The sequence below is a fragment of the Cynoglossus semilaevis genome, chromosome 8, assembly GCF_000523025.1.
Source record: "Cynoglossus semilaevis isolate Cse_v1.0 chromosome 8, Cse_v1.0, whole genome shotgun sequence".
NCBI classification, from domain to species: domain Eukaryota; kingdom Metazoa; phylum Chordata; class Actinopteri; order Pleuronectiformes; family Cynoglossidae; genus Cynoglossus; species Cynoglossus semilaevis.
The window spans coordinates 20,085,070-20,097,797 of NC_024314.1; the positions used below are offsets into that span (position 1 = coordinate 20,085,070).

At 40.8% G+C, this 12,728-nt stretch overlaps 1 protein-coding gene across 2 annotated transcripts in view; it reads right to left on the minus strand.

The window, feature by feature from the left end:
• Nucleotides 1–4,053, minus strand: part of magi2a (membrane associated guanylate kinase, WW and PDZ domain containing 2a) — a 182,427-nt gene extending 178,374 nt beyond the window's left edge. The window contains exon 1 of one of the 2 annotated variants that reach the window (XM_025057380.1): nt 3,324–4,051. In XM_025057380.1, coding sequence (XP_024913148.1) covers nt 3,324–3,624 — 301 coding nt within the window. In that variant the 5' untranslated portion in view covers nt 3,625–4,051. Of the gene's footprint in view, nt 1–3,323 lie in introns of both variants that reach the window. The other variant, XM_017034357.2, reaches the window with a different exon arrangement.
• Between the last annotated feature and the right edge of the window lie 8,675 nt (nt 4,054–12,728).

The window sequence follows — 12,728 nt, forward strand, 5'->3', positions numbered from 1 at the left end:
AACAAGTTAGTCTGAATGCTAACAAGTTAGTCTGAATGCTAACAAGTTAGTCTGAATGCTAAAATTAGACACCACTTCAGCATAGAAGCAGTATATTTTTAATTGAGTTTAGGAGAGGCTATTGGATCACTACATGATTTATAAGTAGAAGTATTTGAATAAAGTACTGGCACGGTGCCACCCTAGTAAATATTTTTAAAAGGTTTGTTTTGTGTCACAGGAAGTGCAGGACAACACGCGGCCAGGGAGCATGTCAATGTCTTCTAGAGGGAAGAAAATCAGGACGTTTCTGATCAGCCACGCTCGATGATTATTTTGTCGTGTAGATAATTACGACTCAGATCGACTCACAGCATGCAAGAAAAGTGTCTCAGGGATAAGTGATGAAGATTAATTCCAGCAAGCTGGTCATTTTTTATTACGAGGTGATTGTTTTACGGCCTGGAGAGTGGATGTGCATCATTTTAATTTGACTATTTCTCCTGCAAAAGCCAATCCGTCAGTTGAAATAATTACGGCTCATTTATCTTTTCCCTGTCACATGACCACACACAGATTTTAACGGATGTTTAAGCTTGAATTTTAGGAATATCGGTTTGTTAAAATTAAAAGTAACTGTAAGAAAAAGGTTCATTATCAATAAAATCAAAAGATTTATTTTCTGATGGCAGCTTTAACATCCCCTTTGGCCTGTCAAAAATTTGAATATAGTGAGAATTGATTTTGAGGAGTTCAAAGCATCCTGTGTGAAGGTCTTGGGCTGCTCCATACATCAATCCACCTGCGCCCACCTCCACCTAAAAACGACCTCATGGCTGTTTGTGTTAGCACGCCTGACTTACTCTTGAGCTCCAATCACAGTCCTACAGCTGCTGGAGGTCACCTCACCATAAAACTTAACCACGGGGAATAATAAGCTGCTGCCACCGACGTCCAGTCGTGAGAAACGTCTGTTATTGAACAAACTGCTGTAAGGACACTGGTGCAAAAATGAAATGTGTTTCTTTTTTATGGTATTTGTTAATGTACATATCAATCAGCCAAAATAACTTGACGCCGTAAACAGCCAATGGAGCAAAGACGTGTGGAGCGCAGGGATAATATCAATCACTTCAGCAATCACTGGAGGATATAAATATTTCCGGGAGGGAAAATATAGGCTTAAATGTCGTTTGAATAAATCCCCGCTACAGCGCCGAATCACACGCCCAAACAGTGCGGCATGCATAAATATAAACAGGCGGAGATTTTGATCCAAAGCCTCTTATACGGGCTTTTGCTGATTTTTCATCCAAAAACGACAGGCTGCTGATCCTCCTCTTGGCTCATGCTGTGAAACCTTCAGTGTCAGAGGGCTTCGTCTGCAACACCAGAGCCCCATGACCAAGTTGGGGAGATTTAAACAGAGTTGGGAGTGGATTAGACTTGGGTGGCAACACCATCTCCCACTTCCAAAACTTATTTTCAAATTGCTTATATTTATAGTTTATTGCTGTACCTGTGGCGGTCCAAAGTCAATGTGACTTCATCATAATGAACGATATTTTTCATTGCCACTGACACTGCTGTAATATTAAAATACAGACTGCAGGTTTGGCCTGAATATCTTTACAGTTTTCCTTCTAAATCCAATTTCCAACCAGCGCAAGCAATGTTTCCTCTGTGACGGTGATGGGATATTGCACAAAATGTCTGCATGAGTTGAGAGGGTTAAACTCAGAAATTTAAATTTCCCTGCAGCTAAATAATAAATCAAGCCAAAAAAAAGCATACAGTACAAGGCAGTAATGGTAGTAAAATAAAATAAAACAATTGTTTTTTTATGCTAAATCTGATATCTATGATGTCAACAACAAACTTTGTGAACCAACGAGGTGGTGGGATGTTTAGAAGATTACTTAATTGTCAAATAAAAAAATACGAATGTAACCTTCACTTGAGTTGTTCAGTAAACACGGTTGAACTTAAGCCAACAACAGCACAAACCATTTCAATCATGACGTACCCAGAGATTACCAGCCCATAAGGCATCTGCATAATAACCTGCCACTAAAGTATTGGACTGAAGGGAGGAAATTACCAAAAGGTGAAGAGGAAAAAGGAGGAGAAGAAGAAACATTAGTTCAGGTTCAATGTTAATCACTAGTCCTGAAAATCACACTGTGGTGCTGATTATTAAATACTGTATTTCTGTACTGGTTAACAAAGCAGGCAGCATCCCTAAAGAACCTAATAATAATAATCAGCAACTTGAACTTTTTTTGGAAATACTTTAAATTGAAAAAATTGAAAAAAAATGTTTCTTTGACCATCCAACTACTGAGGGAATAAACATCAGATAGAGTTTGTCTACAATCAAATGAAGTGAGCTGAAGTCAACACTGCTGCTCTACCTAAAGGAGCCGAAGTCAACACTGCTGCTCTACCTAAAGATGACACACCTGGTCCTGACTTTAGTATTATTTTGCTGTTGGCAAGCAGGTCAACAATTAAGTGTGGTGTTTTAATCTACTAAATATACTGATCCACTGTATCACAGTCAGGCTTAACTTGGTCGTATTGGGCTCAGGAGCCACAGGTTACACACTGCTGTACCATCACAGTTACAGTATTAATAGAATCAGTCACACAAATCACACCCAACACATCATGGTGATAAAGAAATCAGTGTAATCTGATTATTCAGTAAAAATAATCCAATGTCAAAATCATTAAATGTTAACAAATAATGTTAGAATGTTGCCAGAATAGTTAGAACTAGTTAGTTAAAATAATGGAGAAGAGAAACAGTTTGGAAGAGCTCAGTTATCAGTTATAATAGGGTTTTTAACGTCATGCTACTTTGAAAGTGTTTTAAAAAGAACACAAAATATTAATTAATAAATTCTTACATTTGCGTTTATATGTTTCTTCGTTCATCGTAATAACAGTTTATTACTATCTCAACTCACGCTCATGTTTGTAACGGAAGTTCCTATCGGTACCAAAAGGAATGTTTAGATTTTTCTGACCGCCTTAAATGTCACACATCCCCTCAAAGAGCCTTTAAACGGGACAGTGTCAACACAACACAAGTGTCAAACACCAACTTCCTATCACAACAAATGCTTAAAATAATTGATAACAACTGAAAATAAAACACGTAACAGAAGCACGTAAAGTAAACATTCCTGGCTGTGCTGCGTTCAAGGAACCTTGGAAGGAGACAAAACGCGCTGCTGTCAAAATACACGCTCACAACAAAGTAAAAGCAGCGGTTTTTGAAACATTGTGAAAATGTAAGGGAATTCGGTTAAGTTGGAGAAAAGACTCCGGAGTCTTACCTTGTTTCACACACTTGAGTCGGACCGGGTTTTTGCTGTGTCTGACCACAGCGTGGACGTCCCTGGTGGTGAGTCCGACCACCGGGGTATCGTTGACTTCCAGCAGCAGTTCATCCTGGAGGAGTTTACCGCTGTGGCACAGCGCTCTCTCCGCCGCAGGCTCGGCGATGACGGGGAACTGTCCGTTCTCCGCGCCGCCCTTCAGCTCCAGCCCCAGCTCCCCGTCCTCGTTCTTGAAGAGGACACTCTCGTGGACTTTGTTAGTCCAGTGGTTCTTCCTCTTCTTCAGAGTCTTGGACATGGCTCCAGGCTCCAGTGAGAAAGGTGGGGGGGGGGAGAAATCACATGAGTGCAGCCGTGCTAGAAGAAAGTTGGCCCGGTCGTGTTTGTCTGGAGTCACCGCAGCAGCGCTGCCGTGGAGAGAAGAGTGTGTCCAGTTTTAACAGTGTACCACAGTTGTTTCCATGTCAACACACACACTCACTCGTACACAGTCTTACACACTCACATACTCTAACACAGCAGCTGGATCATCAGTCTGCAACAACTGAGAGCTGCTGCCCAACTTGTGCTGCCTTCACGTGCTGAGACTCAGATCGGAACTGACAGTACAGAAAGGGTCACGTCCCATTCCGTCCTACAGTGAAGGGGTTTTTTATGATCTGGACCATTTGAGTATGTGAATGTGACCAACGTTATCAGAACCTTTTAGAACCATGGCCGTCTTAATGAGGATTAAACCATTTTACTTTTTTTGTTTGTTTTTGTTTTGATGGAACATAACAAAAAACTTCCCTTGGATTCCTATAGTGGAACCAGACTAGTCAAGATCCTGGATTCGATTTTCAAATCTAAAACATATGGAACACATATCATATGGAAAAGGAAAAAAACAATACGCCCACCATTGTGACAACCTGAGTTCTAGTTCCTTCTACTTGACAACCTGACCCTGAAGAGGAAACACCAAAGAAGAAGAAGCATCAAAAATCCAATCTCAAAGTCTACAGCAAGACTTGGCTCAAGAAGTAGAGGCTATGTTAGCTCTGAAGTAGAACGTTAATAAAAACACGGACGGGTGGCCTAGTGGTTAAGAGATCAGACTTGAAATCAAAGGTTCGTTGTTCAAATCCTGGTACGACTTGGTCACGTTACTGGGACTTCAGCCCAACACTGGGACACTTCACAGTTGACAAACATTGTTGTGCCGATAATCCAGTGCATGATCCTGAATATTAATCACTTCATTAATTAATATTCTGCCACCTAATGGACATAAGATGTTCTATTTTTCCTTAAGCACGTGACTGGTAACAATCCACTTGTACTGGTTTCCATGCATCCAAGTCTACAACTTAATACCAAGTCCTTGAATGCACCATCAGCTCCAAACATCCCAACTGACCCGGATGTGAAGAAAGGAAGAGGAGGAGGAGAGAGAGGAGGAGGAGAGGAAGGAGCAGCGGGAGGAGGCGGAGGCGAGGCTTTCCCCAAATCCAGCTTTCCATGAGGAAAAAAAAGGAGCTGCAGAAAGTTAGAGCCACAGTGTTTCCACTGGAGGAGCAGCAGAGCTGCAGTAATGAGGGTTTTTTATAGACCACAAAAATGCTGCTTCTTCTTTTTGTTGACACTTCACATCACACACTGTGTGCAAGTAAAAATGCCTCTAACCTTGTTGGCTTTAAAGAGATAGCTTGTGTTTTTTTTTTACATATAAAAAGGTTTTTATAATGAGGTTTTGTTCACTGCACCAAAGTCCCCTAGAGAAAACCATCGATTTCAAATCACGGCACACAGTAACTGCCTGATTGACTGCTGTCCAATCAGTGATGTTCAGGGACTTTGCTGTCTGAAAATGTTCACTGGCTTGTCTCTTATAAAACAAAATGATGAAACAAGAAAAGCCATGATGAGCAGCTCCTGTGTCGCTGACTGCTAGAAACACAATTTATTTCTATGAAGTTTCAAGAAGCTTCAAAGAGATAAAAGCTCAAAGCAAGTTTATATATAAAAATATAAGTCTTGGTCGTTCTTTCATCTAAACCTGGAGTTTTCTTCAGCAATCAATTTCATAATGGGTAAAATCCATCCATCCATCCGTCCATCCATCCATCCATCATCCTCCACTTATCCGGGGCCGGGTTGCTAACAGTCGGAGCAGGGACGCCCAGACTTCCCTCTCTCCAGACACTTCCTCCAGCTCTTCTGGGGGAATCCCAGGCGTTCCCAGGCCAGCCGAGCGGACATAGTCGCTCCATCGTGTCTTCCTCTGGGTCTCCTCCCAGTGGGGCACGACCCGAGCACCTCCCGAGGGATCTCGAGTTCCCGATGTGAACTGGCAAAATTTGGTTAATTATTGTTCTTGCTAGAAGCCTCAGCTTTTCATGGCAACCCTAGTTATTTCTATTCCTCCCCTGCAGGGGATGCTATAAACAAACTGTGAGCCACGCAAACAAATTTGAATAATGGAACAATGACATTTGTATGTTTTAAAACAGCAATGTTTCGATTCCCAGAAAATCTAGTAGGGGAAATAAAAATAAACTAGCAAAATCCATGCTATTAGGCTAACTGCTTATCCCAACGCTTCCCATGTTACGCAATTCTTCTGTTCTCCTTCCTTCTTCTTTCCCTTGAAAGCAGATGGCATTTTTTGAGTTCCATCACTGCCACCTGGTGGCTCTACTTCCCGCTAGTGAACTACAAACAAAATGTTTTCAAAGAGCAGAGTAAAAACAATGAATCTGATTGTTGGTTTTCTTGCGAGCTCTACCCCGATGTCCGCCCTGGGGCTGGAACAACTGCCTCCACTCACATCACGACTCCCACATCTCTGGCGTCTTTGTTCTTCCCCTCGGAACAAAAACTTCATCAATTACTATGATGGAGCTCCACCTTTTCTGGGTGGACAAGGACGTACAAAGGTCACTGTGATGTTGGAGAAACCTTTAGGACACTCTGTCATCCGGGTTTTTTCTGCCTTTCCTCCTCAGGTGAACTCGTAAACAAACACTTTTGTTCCATTCAATGCCCTCAAGGTTTTTGGCAAAGGAAATATTTGACTTTTATGAATAAACCTCACGTGCAGTAAGATTTCCTCCCCTAATATTGACACAGAGATTTACAGGTGTATTGGATTAGGCAGTTATGAAGTCATTGATCTGCTTTAAAATATAATAATAAAGCTTATTGTATATTTATATGAATACTTTCTTAATTTTTCATATACTCACTACAAACTATAAACAATACAGATACTAGGAGCAGTATCTTTACTGGGCCCAGTAGTTCATTCAAATACGCGTTAATTTTTGTGTCTAATGTGACAAGAGTCAGTCTGAAGACTTTTTGTTTCATATAAAAATATTTGTTTCTGTTTGGACTGAAACAGTATTATGTTACTGAACAGAAAATTAAAGTAGGTATAAGAATATACACACACTGCACATTTCCCAGCTTCCCCACCTACAATACACCGTCGTCCAGTTCACTGCAATTTATTGAAACTCAGTCTAAAGAAGTACCGTTGAGTGGACTTGATCTCCGTGACATTCAGTTTGTTAATCAGAACAACCCTGATATTAAACTCTTGATTTTCATAACGTGCTCTCACAGCAGCAGCTGCAACAACAACAATTTCCCTGCAGGGATTAAAACAATTTTTCAGATTTCCCTTTACGACTTTTTAAAACACAAATATCCAGTATCATAAGGTTTAATTTATAAAATTAAATTTTAGAATTTCACCCTAGAATTCTTATACCACTAGATCCCCAGAAAAACATCAACCACATGACTTCAGCGTCCTCAAAGGTCGCCTAGGTTCCTGGTGTGTGAACTGGTGCAACTCTGTTATTTAATTCAATTTGTTTTTACTTTTTTTCTTCTTTTAAACAAAATCTTATTTATCAAGAGCCAAAGGAAGCGGTGCATTCCCAGTTCCACCTCGAACCACATTTCGCGTCCCTGAGTCATGGCCCGACGACAAAAAGCTACAAAACAATGGTGTTTTGTTTTTGTTCCTTCACAGGATTTGGACAGGAGCCTGAACATTCCAGGGGTGGCTGCTGCACAGAGGGGAAATTAAAAAAGGAGGAAGAAAGAACAAGAGAAAGAAAGTCAAACTGATGGGAGGATTTGAATAAGGGCAAGAATTCTGGAGGCAGTGTTTGAACAAGAAGTGGAATTCTCTGCTCGTGGCAGAATCTGTGTTGCTGAGGAGGAGAAGGAGAAGACCAGCAGCTGAGGGAGTGAAGGAGCTGGAAAACCGGGAAGGGATTTGACTGTAAAAGACACTCCGGCCTGGCACAAGAAGCTCGTAAAATGTTGGATGACGAGATTCAACTGGACCACAGAACTAAAAGACTGAAATCATGGTCAGATTTCCTCATCGTGTCTTTGACATTTCCCTTTGGGATTTTGACACAGTGCAAGAGCAGCAGCTTCCATCAGTTTCCATGGATTTCCTAATTTGGGATATCACAGTGTTCAGCCCGTCAGTGACTTCCACATGACCAGATGGGAGTCTGGTGATGCTGCCTGTGGGAATGCCACAGTGCTCTGCGACATGATGTAATGGTTATGACAGGCCTCATTGCGAGGATAATTAAAGCTGGTCAGGGATGAAGTGAAATTGCCCGATGATGGTTTCGCAGTGGTGATGGAAGAAGAAGTTATTATCCTCTTCAGCCTGAGCCAATGGAGCTATTTCCAGCTCCAGCTGAGCCAATGTTTAGTGATAAGGCAGCGTGTTTTATACTGTTAAACTTGATGCTCTAACCATCACGTCCTCTGTAGGCTGTGAAACGTCTGTTCTCTTCTACAGCTTGACCTCCAGGAATGGAAATGTTCCAAGATGGAGAAGAGGATGAAAAATCCACTCTAATGCTTTGGAAACACTCAGTTTTGTCAAAAGTGTAGCTGGTAGAAAAGAAAAAGATGATTGTAAAGGACAGCGCCACATGGTGGCTGAAGAAGTTACACCTTTTTCCTTCTGTTTTGTCTCATTCTGACACATCTGTTTCTAGTTGTTTTTTTACGTTCTTACCCTTAGTTTGTGGTTTTCATCATTGTTTAATCAGTGTGTTTCAAACTAAAGCCTATCTAACCTGTCATCTTTCACACCAAAGTCTCTACAAAGAAATCATTTACTTAAAGAGATGCCTAACGATTGGTTACTATTCTTTATCCTTGTTTCCATTTTGTTAACATCCACTTTTCAGTTGAGAAAGTTGACCAAAAAGGTAAACAGGAGATTAGTAATTATTGTTTACCCCCAAGCTTAAAATACTTGTTTTCACAATGGAGTTTGATGTGGACAAAATACAACTATTTACCTCATAGAAGACATGGTCTTAAGAAGACACAAATAATTTTTCTTAAACTAATCTCACATTTTTTGAGGTAACTAAATATGCATGCTGACTCCTCCGACTTAAATCACAATTCAGAAATAATTCATAACCACAGTTGTTCACGGTGTAACAGTTAAATGTGGATGAATTATTTACCAAGCAGGATTTAAAACCCTGAAAGAGGTTTTAACAGTCTAACAACGTGGGCCTCCCTCTGAGGAGCGAACAATACATCCACACAGAAGGATAGGATAGGAAAGGAGTGAAAATGAACAAAAATGTTCTTTACATTATTCTTTGAACAATGAGACTTAAAATAAGGTTTAAGTTGAAAATTCTCGTTGTCATGCTTCCTCTGTTTTCCTGCTCTAATAGCAGTAGTCGTAGTTGCATTATTCTCCTCATTGTTTGTGCTGCATGTTTTCCTGCTCTAATAGCAGTAGTCATAGTTGCATTATTCTCCTCATTGTTTGTGGATCAATCCCATCCATTCTTTACACGTTGTACTGCACCAACCTTTTCTATTTTTTAATTTTATGCGTTGTCTGATGTTCTCTGGCTCCCCCCAGAGGAAGCACAGGTTTCATTTTTTCTTGATAGCAATGAGTATGATGCCCATAATTCCAAAGACAAAGGTGTGTGGGTGACGTCATACAATCATTTCCAGAGTCAGAATATTTCCCTGGATTAGGATTAAAACAGTGTGTTGATGGTACAGTAATCTCTGAAGTTGCCGCTGAAGCCGCACAGACTTTATCCTGCACAGACTTTTCTGTTCCTTTTTTCCCCTCCGCTGATGAATAGGTCTCTCTGCTTCGTACGCAGACACCAATAAATCACAAAATCCCCTGCTGTGAAAGCCAGGCCTTGGTTCCACCTAGTTTGCTTTGATTGCCCTCCTTAAGATCATTACGGTGTTTTCATCCTCGGCTTTGACCAGTCTTAGAAACGCTGCTCTGCTTTCTGATGTTTAATTATTCATGTCCTTATTTGGCTTTCACACAGTGGTGACTCAGGAGGAGAGTTGTAGATCTAACTCTCACGTCACACCCCTCCATTCCCCTCCTCCTGTATCAGCTCTCTGTCTGATAAGGACCCTTTTTTCTTCCCCACAAGGTTTAAGTTTTCAATCGAGTCGCAATCCCTGGTCATCACTTGACTCCTTCACACTGGGGGAAAGTTTTATGCTGGTTATCACTGTCAATCATCTGGTTTCACATGCTGGGCTTTGAAGCATCCATCATCCATCAGAGAAGAGAGAGGAAAGGAGGGAGGGAGGGAGCAATAACAGCGTTGCCAACACAATTAACAGGATGACGGCTTGATAAGACTTCCACGAGCTTCTGCCGCTTACATTCAATCCCAAAGCACATCCGGAAACACAGACTAATGGGTCAGACCAAACGACCGCAGCTGTAGGCTTTTAGCTCCTGATATTTTCACTAAAGACTAATCAGTCTTGTCAGTGCCAAAAGTTCAAGTACATGTTTTCTTGATTATGAAATTTGTGAATTTAATTTTGCTAGTTTGGGGGCGGTGTCTTTGGATAAAGGTGAGGGTAAAGTAGATGTTTTGTCGGTGTGTTCATTAAAAGCCGGCGTTTGTTGCATTTCTTTATGAGAACAGGTTTTAAGACCCAATAAAAACACTCACATAATTCTCTGCTAATTTATACTACCTCCAATGATGGTACTAGAGTACAGGCAGCTATTGGTGCTGGAACATAGTTCATAGGTTTACTTCCTAATACTATATATATATATATATATATATATATATGTATACATATTGCTCACGAGCACTGTGAGGAAGTCAGTCAACCAACAGCATTTTTTAGATTGACCATACAAAAGCCAGAATAATGTGATGAAGGACCTTAAATAACCTTACAACAGCTGAGAGAGATGGAGCGTCCACAGTTTAAGAAGAGGACAACTGAGAGGTCAAGTATCGCCCGCAGCAAATGCAAAACCAACAACTGGCACCACGGTGAAGAAGAGGATTTAAGTTGATCTCCGTGTTTAGAATAAACCATCAGAGTAAGGTGGAGGAGGTGAGCGGGGCGCTCCGTATCGGCTAAATAAATATTCCGGCTCTGCCGCTACACCAGCCAGTGGCCCTCTGCCCTCCGTGGATGCCACAGTATTTCCAAAGCAAAGGAGATTGTGTTTAAAGACGAATCTCTCCGCCTGCAGCTATTGGACTCCTTCTTTCTCTAAACCCTGGGCTCTGCTGCAGTAGGACCCCAGGAAGTCTTTTCCCAGAGGCCTTTTTTCTCTATCTATTCAGCTCACATAGGCTCCGTCTAAAGACCTCCATTGATCAGCGGGTCCTTAAGCTCCTCTCATTTTGTTGAGTGAGGAGTCACTGTTACATCACTGTCACAGGAAATGGATAAACGGTCATCTGATTTATGTAGGGGCAGCTGGGGTGACAGAGGAAGTGTCCTCCTCATTTCTGCAAACATATGTCTTTATATATCATATTTGAAGGCTTCCTGGAATAACAATTTAGTATAAAGTGATTTGTGGTTGTATTATGGGTTGGACAGGCACAAGTGTTCCGGTGGAAGACGGTGGGATAACTTGAGCTGCGTATTTAACTCCCCTAGTGGTCAGAAATGGAATAAAAATTGTGTGGGAATGTTTTCTATTTAACCTGAATTTAACACACACACACACACCTAAAGAACTAAAGCACAAATAAACAACTTTCTCACCACTAGGTGTCATACTAAGATTTGCCAAAGGGTGGCAATATACAAGAAAAATGGGCATGAGAAAATCTCACCAGTCTCAGAAATGGCCATAAAATACACTTAAATTACATACACACTACATATATATGTAGATATATACAAATACACATATATACAAGCAAATATGTTGCTTTTTGTCATTTCTAAAATATTCTTATTGTTGTATTGTAAAGAGACTGGGCCACAGCTGAAGGTCGTGTTCTCGGTCCAGACGACACTGATCCACCGCTGATATCTTCTAACGTCCTCACATCTCTCTTCTCTAACTGCCACGGCCTGCACTACTCAAAAACCACCTCGTCTCCGAAAACCTGCCACATAAATCAAAGGCCTAATTTTTATTCATTACCCTGCTCCTCTCTCTCCCTCAAGCTCTTTTTGACAAGGTGGTACCGAGCTGAGAGCACTCCACTCAGTGCCTGCGCCTCCTCCTCTGTCATGGAGATTCAGCCCACAACTTAATTATTCAGCCCCAATATGTGCATTAACAGCGGCCCACGCTGTAAGTCGCTCACCTCGCGTTAATAAATATTCTCTTTTCTAAGATTAGAAGATTTTTTCCCGTGACCTAGATATTAAATCCAGTTATTGTTCCGAGCCCTGTCTGCTGGAAGAAGAAAAATCTGCAACAGTGAAGTGAGGAGAGTTACAGGATGGAGTTGAGGTAAGCTGGAAGGATGCTGGAGTGAACTAACGATTCAGCTCAACAGTGACCCCTGCTGTACACAAGCAAACAAGTTTTCTTTCCCTCAGGACAGCGTTTGTATCGAGTTTTGTCTCAACAGCAGCAACGAACAAGGACTAACCACGAACTGTATTAAATGAGAAACCAGAATGAAGAATCTGAGAAACACTGATCTGATGCTGACGCTCTGAGAGCCTGCAATGGGTTAGTGGTTATAGTCAGAATATTTATGTCACAATGTAGAAGGATAAATGCTGATAATTATATATATTTTTAACAACAAATAAACCACAATATAGAAGGATAAATGCTATTATATATATTTTTAACAACAAACAAATACAAAATGTATGTTATAAATATATTTATAAAAGATTATTATAAATTATATTAAATAATGGGTTGGTAATAGTAGTAGTAGTAGTAGTGGTCAGTCTATCAGATTCTATCAAACTGATCATCAGTGACACAAAATGACCACACGAGGCAGCAAAACAAGCATCTTCATCTTTGCTGAGATGATTTAAAGATCATCTATGAAAAGTGTAATTTTAAAAGTCTGAATTTTTTTTAAATTAACTAGGTCAATTATTTTTGCTGCAGCATAT